The 13,990-nt window shown below is 47.7% G+C and overlaps 1 protein-coding gene across 2 annotated transcripts in view; it reads left to right on the top strand.

The window, feature by feature from the left end:
* Positions 1-13,990, top strand: part of GRIK4 (glutamate ionotropic receptor kainate type subunit 4) — a 505,937-nt gene that overhangs the window by 309,930 nt on the left and 182,017 nt on the right. For both annotated transcript variants that reach the window (XM_018059644.1, XM_018059645.1), the window contains exon 3: positions 1,532-1,696. In XM_018059644.1, coding sequence (XP_017915133.1) covers positions 1,532-1,696 — 165 coding nt within the window. The remainder of the gene's footprint in view (positions 1-1,531; positions 1,697-13,990) is intronic.

Here is a 13,990-nt window from a genome sequence, read left to right as displayed (position 1 = left end):
CTACTTTCTGTCTCGGTGGGTTCACCCGTCCTGGACATTTCATATAAAGGGTGTCTTTTAATGTGTGGTCTTTTGCGTCCGGTCTCTTTCACTGAGCATGTTTCCAGGGTTCATCCATGGTGTGGCATACATCACACTTTATCCTTTTTTATTTTCTGTCATGATACTCCATTGTAACGATATACTGCTTTTCTGTTCGTCTACTCATCAGCGGATGGATGAGTGTCCCCACTTTTTGACTATTATTAATAATGTTGCTTGGAACATTTGCATACAAGTTTCTTTATATTTAGATAGAGTAACTACTTTTATGATTTATTTTAACTTTTAAAAATTGAAGTACAGTTGATTTATAATACCGTGTTAGTTTCAGGTGTTACAGCACAGCAATTCAGTTACATATATACATATACAGTCATTTTCAGATTCCTTTCCCTCAGTACTACAAACTACTGAGTTTAGCTCCCTGCGCTACACAGTAGGACCTTGTTGGTTACCTATTTTATATAGTAGGGTATATATGTTAATCCCAATGCCTGAATTTATCCCTCCACCCACCCTTCTGTGTACAAGTTTTGATGTAGAGATTTTCAATTGTGGAACTTCCTCTACTGAGACAGTGAATGATATCAATGGCTAGATTTATTGTTTTTCATGCACCAGATTCTGCGCTGAGCACTTCACACATATTATCCTTGTCATCGTCATTGTAGCCCAAAGAACAGGCTCTCTCCCCATTTTACAAGTGAGGAAACTGAGGCCCCATAGCTCACACAGGGCAGGGCTGGGATTTGAACTCAGGTTGACACATATTCTTAATACACATATACTGACTACTGCTTCCAGAAGTTGGGCAGCTGTTGGTACCACAACCACTCCAATCATTCACCCTGATTAAGTCACGAGGATTAAATTTCAGTGGTGTGCCACTTATATACATTGTCTTACCGAATTCTCACACCAACCCTGTGGGGTTTTCTTATTGATACTATCCCTGCCCAGTGAGGAAAGAAGTTCATAGAAACTACTCCCTGGGTGACATGTCTCATCTGTGTCTGAGCATGGAGAGCCAGAGGTCAGCAGGACCTCCAGCTGCTCTTTGATACCACAGCTCTCCCTCTCAAACCTGGCCTCCTTCAACCCTGTATCACCTCGAGGACAGTTTCTCGTATGCCCAGAAGTACTATTTTCAAAGCAGAGCCACCATCTGCCTTCTTTTGCAGCGGTGTGCCCGTGTGTGCATGTAAGCCTATATCCAAGGGTATCGCTACTCCCGAACCTAGGGGCCTCGTGCAGGTAGGACCCCTGGTGGCCTACCGTGATATTGCAGGGTCTTTGAAGTGGTTAGTCCCATTAGAGTTCATGCTACACCAGACTTCAAGCCTAGACCCTTAGCAGGTAGAGGACTTGCTTTTGGACAGTTTTGAGGATGGCAGGGTGGAGGTGGAAGGTGGCAGTGGGGGGGAGACTGGAGCAGAGGAGGGTAACGGTAGAGGGTACCAACTGTGTCCATGTGGTTGCCTGCCCACAGCCGCTATCTTGGATGACCCCATGGAGTGCAGCAGAGGGGAGCGGCTGTCCATCACCCTGGCCAAGAACCGCATCAACCGCGCTCCCGAGAGGCTGGGCAAGGCCAAGGTCGAAGTGGACATCTTTGAGCTTCTCAGAGACAGCGAGTACGAGACGGCAGAAACCAGTACGTAGAGTGGGCAGGGCTGCCCTCGGCTTCCCCCGCTGGCAGAGGAGGGGCTGGTGGTGTGAGCCGCGCCCGTCGGCAGACCTACAAGCAGGGACTCCCGAGAGAGGAAGAGAGCCGTGTGCCCGGAGGCCCTGAGGGCTTAGTCTGAGCAAGATCCCAGGCTTTGTTGTAAATCATACGTAGGGTAGAGTTGAGAGGAAATGTGTTCATTCCTTCATTTTACCCACTCATTCATTCCTTCATGTATCGAGTCATTCATCTTCTGGACATTGTGTGCGCATATCCCTAAATGAAACCTTGTGCCGTGCTGAGAAAGGAGAGAGCTGGCCAGCCCCAGGGAAGCAGAGCGTGACACATGTTTCCTTCCTGTCTTGATTTCTTGTGCCAAAGGCAGTGTTGTAGGAAGAAGCTGAGACTTGGGCTGGAGTTCGGCCACTCGCTCTTAAGGATAACCTTGGACAAGTCAGTGATTCTTTTAAACCTCAGTTTCTTCATCTGTAAGATGGGAATGCTAGGCTCTCCTTTGCAAGTCATTGTGAGATTTAAATGCTTTATAGACGTATGTAGTAGATCACTCCAGTCACACTAATGGAGCCCCTCCTATGTGCTGGGCACTGCTTTTAATTCTTCCAGCAACCAGAAAGTTAAGTGTTGTTATTCCAACTTTACCAAGAAACTGAGGCTCAAAGACTTTGGATAACTCGCTCAGTGCCAGAGGTAGTCAGATGCAAGTCCTAGACCCTGAACTCGCGTCATAGCCTTGCCAGCCCAGGGTCTTGCCTGTCCCACCTCCCCTGCACTTCTCTGGCGTGTTGCTGGTATTATCTAGACAGCTTAACAAGATGAGCTTCCAGGTTAGTGGGGTGATGGCTTGTAGCTTAGCTGTAGATGAACTGCTCCAGTACAGAGGGAAGGAGGGGAGCCCCTCAGCCCAGAGAAATGATAGCCTTTGTTCCTTAAGACTCTGAAAGTCCCATCTGTTCCTTTCCTGTCCATATCAGCCTTTAGTGACAGTCAATGGCAAAACCAAACCAAACCAAAGAACAACTCGCTTACGTGGGTATGTCAGACATGTGGTCTTTGGCATGTGGGCCCAGTGATGCTCTAATCTGGACCATTAATATTGCAGAAGAAACGTATTTACATTAGCTTAAGTACAATCGATAGGATACTGTATGGATCCAAAGAGGGCAGGGAGGGAGGAAGGCAGTGGCTCTCCGTGTCGCAGCTTCTGGAATGCTCCTGCTGTATCAGATCCATGCTCTGCTCCTTCTGGCGCTTTCGTTTCCCTGGCTCATTCATCATGTGCCATGATGATGCCAGTTTACAGTTTGTTTACCCATTTGGGAAACTTTTACTGAACATTAGCTCCATTTCGGGCCTAACTCGGGATATCCTGTGTTGGGGGCAATGCAGGAAACAAGATAGAGAGGGTCCCTGCCCTCAGGTGCTTACAGTCTGTCTTCAGTGTGCAGCTCCCCCCGTGCCTCTTGGTTTGGAGTTTCAAGGCAGAGGATCTCATTGGTCCAGTTTCTCTTGGCTGGTCTCACAAGCCACAGACATTGGCCAGCTGACCTGAGATCTACTTTTGGGGAGAGAGTCCACTCCTAAAAACTGAGGGTGGATTCCTATCATATGAAGCAGTTGTTGAGGCCAGTGAGATCTGTGGACACAGATTCCTCCAGAAGGAAGCTTGGGGGAACAGGTACTTGGAATTGTCATTCATTTATTCACTCGGTCAGTCAATAACTATTTAGAGGGTGCCTGCTGTACTCTGTCCTAGACAGTGGGGGTAAGGCACAGATGGAAATTCCAGTTATCACAGAGGTTAAACTCTAGTACAGTGAAAGGAAGATTCAGGTTTCTCAGGATCTTCCAAAGGAAAGCGGAAATATCAGCAATGACTTCCTGTGAACCTCCTGGTCCTGTCTATACTTTGGTGTTTTTTTTTTTTTTGTCCAGGAGGGCAGGTCTCAGACAAGAATCCAGATTTCTAGATAGTTCTCATAGTCTGTTCCCTCTTCTTCTTCTTTGGTTCTTCAGACTTTCCCCTGCAGAACAGAAAGCGTCCCCTGCAGAACAGAAAGTGTGGATTGCCCTCTGAGGATGGGGGTCATTAGCAGATGTAAATTTCTTCTCCCAATGACCCGGGCTTAGCAGAGTCAATACATCTAAAACATTAAACCAGAGGAATCAGGGGAATAAAGGAAACATATCTTTAATCCGTGATACAGAGCTTTGGAGCATCTTTCTAAGGCCCTTCTTTTAGGCACTAAGTATTTTACTAACAAGTGGCCCTTGGTTCAGCTTTTATATCTCACTGTGTTTGAGGCGTGATTAGCATTTGTTAGAAAAGAGGGCTTTTGGATCTTTCTACCCCAAAGGCTTTTCATCTAAAGCCAAAACTGCTCCCCCACAATGGATTTTAAATACCACCCAGATAGTTCATAGAAAGCTTCCAGCCCCACTTTCCCCTCCCTCAGTAAGGGGAAGAGAGGATGGTGGATTAGCACTTTTAGCTGAAGCATGGTGGGGCGGACCACTGGTCAGTGGTGGGGCGGGGGAAGGAGTTTGGAAGGAGGCCGCATCCCAGGATGAAGGCGGAACAACAGCTCTGCTATCCCTACTTGGAGAGACTGTGGGACAGTGTAGGATGATCAGACTGACCTGGCTGTGTTACCTATGAGCTGTGTGACTGTGGACAGGCTGTTTAACCATTTCATGCCTCGGTGATAACACCTCCTAGGGTCATTAGGAGCACAACAGGAGACAGTGCAGGTGAGTTCATTAGCACCTACATATACCAAGGAGTTAGGAAGTGGCAGCTGTTGATTTTGTTGTTGGGTTATTCTCTCCACGGGCTTCTCTGGTGGCTCAGACGGTAAAGAATCTGCCCACAATGCGTGAGACCCGGGTTTGATCTCTTGGTTGGGAAGATCCCCTGGAGAAGGAAATGGCTACCTACTCCAGTATTCTTGCCTGGAGAATTCCATGGACTGTGGGGCTTGGCAAGAGTCACCAAACTGAACACAACTGAGCAACTAACACTTTCACTATTCTCTCCACACATCCCTTATGCCCCTGCCTCCTTAGATTTGGCTTCCTCTACCTCTTACCATCACCCCTCTCTCTCCTCTGTCTCAGAGTTCAGCCATCCCTCCCAGGCAGCCCAGTCTACCTCCCAGCCTCCTTTCACATGGCCTGTCTTAATGTCAGGTGCCTCCTGGGGCCTCGATCATAACTGAATATTCCACTCTCTTTCCCTTTTTCTGGGTTGATGCATCTGATAGTTCTGAGCCTTTGGAAGTCACGATATGCTGCCCAGAGCCAGCTACTGCTGTCTCCTGGTGGTGGTGTCTCCCCTGGGCTAGGGGCTGATTTGCATTGTTAATTGAAATCTATTTGAGTGGCTCTGGGGCCCTGACCAACCCCCCACCCCCACCCAACCTCACATCTGTCACCCTATGCCTGGGGACGCCACTTTAGGGAGATGAAAGAGATCCTAGTGATGACATTCTTGGTTTTAGAAAGCAGAGGCTCTGGGTTAAGTGAAGATGGTAGCAATCCTACAGGGTACCCTTGTGCCTGCTTTTGGCAATAGGCAAGTTTCAAAAACTGCACAAATAATGAGTCACACTTGGAGCAGGTGTGTCATCAAGAGAAGCAATGGCAATTTCAGAATCAAAGATGATGAAGTGTAAAACTGAAGATGCTGGGGTGTGGAGTTCAGCCTTCTCATTTGATGGTTGAAAGGGAGACTGGGAGGTGGAAAGTATCACATGGGGTGTTAATCAATAACAACCTGGGTTCCCTGGAGAAGGGAATGGATGCTAACTGCAGTATTCTTGCCTGGAGAATGCCATGGACAGAAGAGCCTGGTGGGCTACAGTCCATGGGATCGCAGAGTCGGACACAACCGAGTGGCTAACACTTTCACTCACTCGGACACTGGAAAGATACAAGTAGCAAACCACCTCGCTTCTATCTGGTTCACATTTCATGCAGTGAGTTTGTCTAAAGTGAAGGTCACCTATAAAGCTCCCTCAGACCCACGTCTGATCCCCTCCACCTCTCTGCCTGGTCACCATCATCGCCTCGGGCTTCTTGATGTTTGATTTCCCGGCTCCCTCTGTGCGGCCCGCAGATCTGAAATAAGAGGACGGGACAAGACCTCTCAGGTCACCTGTCCCTTCCCTCCTTCCTTCCGTATCTTATCTCCATCTCGGCCTTTCTTGTGCAGGCAGCTCCCACAGGCCTTGCCCTCCTCTGTTCCTATAGATCCCTGAGTCTCCTGTGGCGAACATATTAGAGCGTAACTAAGCGCCACCCCCTTATCACCCAGACACCCGGAGGCACCGTGCCTGCCACTGTCAGAGTCAGTTTGAGGTTTAATTTACTGCAGAGCTGAAAGCAGGAGGCTTCCTGTCAGCCCCTCACCTCTGCCTGGGTTTGTCCCTGTGAGGCCAATCATGCTATCAGCTGTCCACACCGTTTCCCCTGGAAACCCAGAGGTGCCTGGTTCTCAGGCCCCGCGAGGCCCCAGTGATGGGCAGAGAGCGTGAGGTTCCGGCTGCCTGGCTGCCCCTCCTGCACAGGCTTCCGAGCTTCTCAAAGGCTCCACATGCATGACCTCCAGCGATCCAGAGCTGTTTCTAGTAAGTGAGGGCTGATGCCGAGCAGGGCCCTGTGGGGCTCCTGGGCATGGAAGCCTTTCTGCCCCTCATTTCTCATAGGCAAGACTCCAGCCTCCATGACCTCTGAGTTCCAAAGGGCACAACAGTTGCTCATCAGGAGAGGAGCAGGCAGGAAACCACCTGTTGTTGTTCAGTCACTACGTCGTGTCTGACTCTCTGCGACTCCACTGGAAAAGACCCTGATGCTGGGAGAGATTAAAGGCAGCAGGAGAGGGGACGATAGAGGATGAGATGGTTGGACGGCCTCACTGACTCAATGGGCATGAGTTTGAGCAAACTCTGGGAGATGGTGAAGGACAGGGAAGCCAGGTGTGCGGCAGTCCATGGGGTTGCAAAGAGTCAGGCACGACCTAATGACTGAGCTGAACTAACCTGAACTCGACTGCAGCACTCCAGGCTCCTCTATCTCCCAGAGTTTGCAAAGATTCGTGTCCCTCGAGTTGGTTGCTCTCCAACCAACTCATCCTCTGCCACGCCCTTCTCCTTTTGCTCTCAATCTTTCCCAGCATCAAGGTCTTTTCCAATGAGTAGACTGGACCTCCTAAGACCCTGCACATACCCTAATCTTGTCAGCAACCCCACTCTTTTGAATCTTTGAAGAAGAAAGAAGAATGCAAGACTGTTGCTGCCTTGATCCTTATCGCGTACTCCTGCCTGACTGGATAACCTCTCGCTGTTACCCAGAGAGGGGGCCATAGTTATTGAGGCATTAGCCTCTGGTGCTCCCTCTTTGCGTGGCAAAGAAGTAAAGGCACTCTTTCCTTCTCCTCTATAACTCTGCCCCGGTGTTTCTGTTTGGCGTTGGTGCACAGAGAGCCAATATTTTGGCAACAGGGCTAACGTTCCTCCGTCAGCTCACTAGAAAGACTCCAAGTCAGCATAAGGGAGAAGGTGAGAAGCCAGAAGAGAAGGCATCCAAATAGCGATGTGTCATTCAACAAGTGTTCCCTGCTCCCCTTTCCTCAGCTGCCCACATCACATATACATAATAGGGACTCAGAGACACATTGAGTTACAGTGCTGAGAAATCCGGAGGAGTGGGGGACAGCAGAGGAGGAGATGGTTGGATGGCATCACCGACTCGATGGACATGAGTTTGAGCAAGCTCCAGGAGTTGGTGATGGACAGGGAAGCCTGGCATGCTGCAGTCCATGGAGTCGCAAAAAGTCAGACACGACTGAGTGACTGAACTGAAGAAATCACCTGGCTCCACTGCCTCCTTTTACAGAAGGGGAAAACTGAAGCTCACAGTCTTTCCCAGAGGACAGCTGAGACCACACATCTGAAAAGTGACATAAATCTCAGTAGCTCCGCTGTGGGCTTGCCAGGGAGTGGCTCGGAGAAGAGCAGAGGGGGTTCAGAAATAGGTCACAGATGGGGCTGGGTGGTCAGGTAAGGCCTCTGGGCCAGGCTTTGCAATGATTGACAGGTGAGGCAAAGGGAAGAGGGCATCCACACAGAAGGCTTAATAGTATGCTTGAGGCAGGAAAAAAAATGGGGTACTTTGGGGCACAATGATAGCTGGGCCTGACTAAAACAGAGTGTTTGTGGGGGCTGTGGCAATGGGGACTGGAAAGCAGCATAGAACAGTGATCAAGATCCTAATCTTGGGTTTACCACCATCACAGAATTATCACCTGAGCCTTGGACTCCCCATTTGTAAAATGGGAATACTATGAGTTCTCACTTCACGAGGTTGCTGCAAGCACTGAGATGATGCGCTTAGAACACGTAGAGCAGTGCCAGGAGTCAGGTGAACTCTTGATAAATTTCACCTATTAGTAGTAGTATCAGTAATAGAACTAGTAACGTAACCCCTCCTTCATGGGATGATTGTAAGGCTTTGGGGTCCCTGGTGCTTGCACGTGTGAAGTCCCTGTAAATGGTGTTGCTGCTTCTGTGGTGATCTAGGGCTGAGGCTTTGAGTGATACATCATTGGTGACAGGAGCCAAAGGCAGGTGTTTCTTTTCCTTCCAGTTTTATTGAGATATAACTGACATACTGCACTGTATAAGTTCAAGGTATACAACATAATGCTGAGAAACGCTGGGCTGGAAGAAGCACAAGCTGGAATCAAGATTGCTGGGAGAAATATCAATAACCTCAGATATGCAGATGACACCACCCTATGGCAGAAAGTGAAGAGGAACTCAAAAGCCTCTTGATGAAAGTGAAAGAGGAGAGTGAAAAGGTTGGCTTAAAGCTCAACATTCAGAAAACGAAGATCATGGCATCTGGTCACATCACTTCATGGGAAATAGATGGGGAAACAGTGGAAACAGTGTCAGACTTTATTTTTGGGGGCTCTAAAATCACTGCAGGTGGTGATTGCAGCCATGAAATTAATTATTTATCTATTTTTCCTTCCTGTTATGTTGCCCTCTGTGTTTCCAAGGCTCGCCACAGACTCGGCAGGGAGAGTGTTTCCTGGTGTTTGGAAACCTCTCGTCTTAAAATTCCCTTCCCGGACGGGCTTCCCTTCCCAGACGGGCTTCCCTTCCCGGGACGGAGCTCCCTCCCCACCTCCTTTGTCTCCTTTTTCGTCTTTTATATTTTTTCCTACCTGTTTTTGAAGACAATGGTCTGCTTTTCTGGTTGCCTGATGTCCTCGGCCAGCCTACAGAAGTTGTTTTGTGGAGTTTGCTCAGCGTTGAAATGTTCTTTTGAGGAATTTGTGAGAGAGAAAGTGGTCTTCCCGTCCTATTCCTCTGCCATCTTAGGACCGCCTCCGCAGCCATGAAATTAAAAGACGTTTACTCCTTGGAAGAAAAGTTATGGCCAACCTAGATAGCATATTCAAAAGCAGAGACATTACTTTGCCAACAAAGGTCCATCTAGTCAAGGCTATGGTTTTTCCAGTGGTCAGATATGGATGTGGGAGTTGGACTGTGAAGAAAGGTGAGCGCCGAAGAATTGATGCTTTTGAACTGTGGTGTTGGAGAAGACTCTTGAGAGTCCCTTGGACTGCAAGGAGGTCAAACCAGTCCATTCTAAAGGAGATCAGTCCTGGGTGTTCTTTGGAAGGAATGATGCTGAAGCTGAAACTCTAATACTTTGGCCACCTCATGCGAAGAGTTGACTCACTGGAAAAGACTCTGATGCTGGGAGGGATTGAGGGCAGGAGGAGAAAGGGACGACAGAGGATGAGATGGCTGGATGGCATCACTGACTTGACAGACATGACTTTGGGTGAACTCTGGGAGTTGGTGATGGACAGGGAGGCCTGGGGTGCTGCGATTCATGGGGTCACAAAGAGTTGGACACGACTGAGCGACTGAACTGAACTGAACATATCATGAAATGGTTATCACAGTAAAGTTAGTGATTATCCATCATCTCACATAGATACAAAATTGAAGAAATAGAAAAAAATTTTTCCTTGTGATGAGGACTCTTAGGATTTGCTTTCTTGACTTTCATATAGAACATATAGCAGTGTTAATTATACTAATCATGTACTTTGCCTGCCTACTTTTTTATAACTAGAAGTTTGTACCTTTTGACAGTCTTCATCTAATTGCCCCTCCGAGCACTCCCCACCTCCGGTGAGCACAAATCTAATTTCTTTCCTATGAGCTGGTTTGTTTGTGTTTGAAAGATAATTGACCTGCAACACTGTTGTTTGCTTCTGTGTATTACAGTGATTTGATATTTCTATGTATTACAAAATGATCGCCATGATAAGTCTAGTTACCATCTGTCACCGTACAAAGATGTTACATTATTATTGACTATATTGCCCATGTTGTTCATTTCATCCCTGTGACAGCCAGTGGCAGTTTTGAGATCTCAGATACTCTGGGTCACTCTGACCAGGGAGGTATCCATCCTGGGGCATGAAGGTGCAGAGACCTGGCACTCTACCCTCCCATTTCCCCTCTCGGCTTGGAAGTCAGCAAGGCCATCCTTTTAGGTCCTGGTCCATTCACAGGGCTGAGAGTGGACCATGCTCTGGAGGCTCTGGCACAAGGAGGAGACAGACGGTCCTTGGTGCTGATGGAGGCGGTTGTTTGCCTCGCTTGGCCGGTCGGGGTTCTGCTCTGGGCGCAGTGCACAGCATGACCAGGCACACAGAGACACCTTGCCCTACCGCTCCACTCGGGCTTCTGCGCCCTGAAGTGTTTTTATGTGAGCTCTCCCGGCCTCTGCTCCACGTTGCTCTCAGCTCCCCGTGGCCCTGATAATTTATCACAGGATCTCCAAGAGCACCGTACTGTAAGTGACGAGGCCCCAGTTTTCTCGTCCCCACCCAGGAGGCTACCCCTTCCCTGGAGGGCTTGAAGTTAGTGAGCCTGTGAGTGACTACTCTGGACCATATGCATCACAGCCAGACCCTTCCCCTCCCTGTGAAGACTCAGACGGTTAAGTTCCCATCGGCTCCTCTGGTCCAGCCCAGGTGTCTAAGGAGGCTTCGCATCCGAGCCTGAGCTGGTGTCTGCAGGGGAGGAAGTTTCCCCCCTCACAGCACCCCATCGTGGCGTTTTATTCCTGCAGCTGCTCCGGCAGTTGCCTTCCAACTCCTCTGCTGGCTGGGAAACTTGGTTGCCATGGCAACATCACTCACATCTCCAGTGCTCCCTGGGAGGCAGAAGGAGAGTGCCCCTCCCTCCCTTCCATCCCTCAGACTGCTCAGAGATCCTCACGGGATAACCGGGGCCTGCAGCATTGGGGTTCAGGAAGTTTTAGAGCCGAGGTCATCTATAACTAATTTTCATTTCTACCAAGCAGGCATCCTTCATAGGGAATGAAAGAACAATTCCCAGGTCCCAGGAATTCCCCAGGCCCCAGCTGCTGGGAAGATGATAATTCACTTTCATTGCACTCATTTTGGATCATTTTGATTCAGTTGAGCAAGCATCTGTTGAGTAATTCCTTTTTGCCAGGACTGAATAGCTGTGACCCCTACCTTCAAGGAGTTTCAGATGCAGTGGGAAGTGGGAGATGGACACTCACAAAGGCACAGGTCCCCAGACCCTTGAGACCAGATGTGTTTAGATTTCTGAATTTTTCAGGTTCTATAAAGGTCATGTCCCGCTTATACTATACATTAAATAGCATTTCAGATGGGGCTTGGGGCTGAACCCCACTCTCAAAATCAAATGCATACTTACATTCAGATAGTCACATATTATAAATATCTTCTTCACATCTATCTACTTAGATCAGATTTTGCTGCTAAATGAGTTTGATGATACCATCCACTGTAAGAGCTTTGGGGATTTTGAAATTGAGAATAAAGGATTATGACTTTCTCTAATAATTTTTTTTAGGAGAAGCTTCTTCGTGTTGGGGTTTACCTGGTGGCTCAGACAGTAAAAGCGTTTGCCTGCAATGCGGGAGACCCAGGTTTGATCCCTGGGTCAGGAAGATCCCCTGGAGAAGGAAATGGCAACCCACGCCAGTACTCTGGCCTGGAAAATTCCATGGATGGAGGAGCCTGATGGGCTACAGTGCATGGGGTCACAAAGAGTCAGACAAGACTGAGCGACTTTACTTTCACTTTTCTCTGTATTGAGACCTGGCGAAAAAACCTAGCTTGGGGAAGAAGCAAGCCAGGAATTCAGAGAACAGGGAAATTGATCTTTCCAGCATAGAGCTGACTCAGAACCACAGTGGGATATGAATATCGAGAGGGAGTGGTGCTTTCTTGCCTATGGGCAATAACTGAGCTGGGCACTGGAGGATCAGTAGGAGTTTTCCAGACCGAAGGGCAAGAGAAGACATAGACCATGGTAGTTTACAGGTGCTAAAGTACTCCTTCTCAGAAAATTGTTTTTAAACAAATAGAATTGCATAGATAGGATAAGGAGGGAAAACAATTATATGGAAATGAGACAGGAAAGGGGCAGGGCACCTTTAAAAGAATGACGTAGCCCGAGGACACTACATAAACTGATTAGAATGAACTAGATTTAAGATAGCAGAGGAGCTGCCTTCCACTTGACCTTGAGCCTCAGTATATGCTTATTGTAACATTCGGAAGCTAATTTACACATCCCAGGCACCTTGGTGGTTCCAAGGACAACTACAAAAGGTCAAAAAGTGGGCAGTGGTCCAATTTCCGAAAATTCCCACCCCTTCCCTAATCCCATCCCTTCCCCCAAATCGGTCTTCCTCAATGGCTATGCAGGAGATGTAGGAGGTGTAAGTTCCATCCCTGGGTCAGGAAGAAACCCTGGAAAAGGAAATGGCAACCCACTCTAGTATGTTTGTCGGGAAAATCCCACGGACAAAGAAGCCTGGTGGCTACAGTCAATAGGGCTGCAAAGTCGGATGCAACTGACCACCCATGCATCCCCTAAATAGCTGGAATGCTCCTCCCACTCATTAGCCTATGAAATTACCCACCCCGATAAAAACTGACCACCCCTTACCCTGGAGCCTCTCTTGCCTTCTGAGATGGCCCCCACTCTGCCCGTTTCCTCTGTGAGTAAAACTCACTTTACTGTGGTTTGCTCTTGGATTCTCTCTTGTGCGAAGCCGGGAACCCACACTTGGCAGCTGTCCCAGGGTCTCTGACATGACCTGGAATGTGACACATGCTTTTGAGCTCCACTCTCTTTCCTGTGACAGACATGCAATTAAAATATTTTGATAGTGATATATAAATATACATATTTCTTTATTAATGTACTAAATAGCCAGACCTAGGATCAGGCCTAACTACTAGTGTAATTTCGAAGTAATTATGAATATGAATGGTATTTCAAGATCTCTGCAATACTATAATATGATCTGAAAACACTTGTGATGTCTATCAATGACAGAGTCACAGTTACTGTTAATATACTGTGGTTTATGGCGTCTATTCCAAGTTGAAGGGGATGCTAAATTTCAGTTAGGGGTTAGAGAAAATAATGCCATTTTTCTTCCGCCAAATGTTCACAGACCACTGACTTCTGCCCATAGATCTCAGGCAGCAGGGTTAAGACTGCTGGTCTAGTTAGAGAGAACAGCTTGGAACAGGCTCAGGTAAGAAACTGCAGAGTGTGAGCCAGGTGAGCTTGTGTGAAATGAGAGGAGACGTGATGGGAGAAAGGGCTAGAAGGGTCATATCTTGAGGAGATGAGACCCGTCTGGATTTTACTTGTTCATTGGAAGACATGTTTTGATAATGAAATTTTATTTTTTATAACGATGTGTTATGAAAGGAATACATGCCCATTTATATTAGAAAGTAGAGAGAAGGAAAAAAGAGCATCATGTAGTGTTCCCCTGGTCAAGGCAATCTCTACTGCGATCTCAGTTAATCACTCATGGCCGAGCGAGGTGGTGTGGTACGGTGGTTAGGGAACCGACCCTGGAGTCAGGGGTTGGGGGTTTGAATCCTGACTCTGCCCTTTAACTTTTCTGTTTTCTTATCTGTAAACTGAAGGTGAGATGATAGTATCTCTCTCATCAAGTTGTTTCCAGAATTAAGTAAGTCAATTCATATAAAGTACTTAGAATGGGCCATAATTAGCACTTAATAAATATGGGCTTTAATAACCTCTTCTTCCAATCACTCCACGGTGCCTGCCTATTTTCTGTATTTGCTTACTTGTAACCTTCATACAGATACACATATAATTTTATATCCTGCTTCTTTCTCTTAAT

This window comes from Capra hircus, chromosome 15, assembly GCF_001704415.2.
Source record: "Capra hircus breed San Clemente chromosome 15, ASM170441v1, whole genome shotgun sequence".
In the NCBI taxonomy this organism is placed as follows: Eukaryota; Metazoa; Chordata; class Mammalia; order Artiodactyla; family Bovidae; genus Capra; species Capra hircus.
The sequence above is the reverse complement of the archived record's forward strand: the minus strand, read 5'-3'. Positions and strand labels throughout refer to the sequence as shown.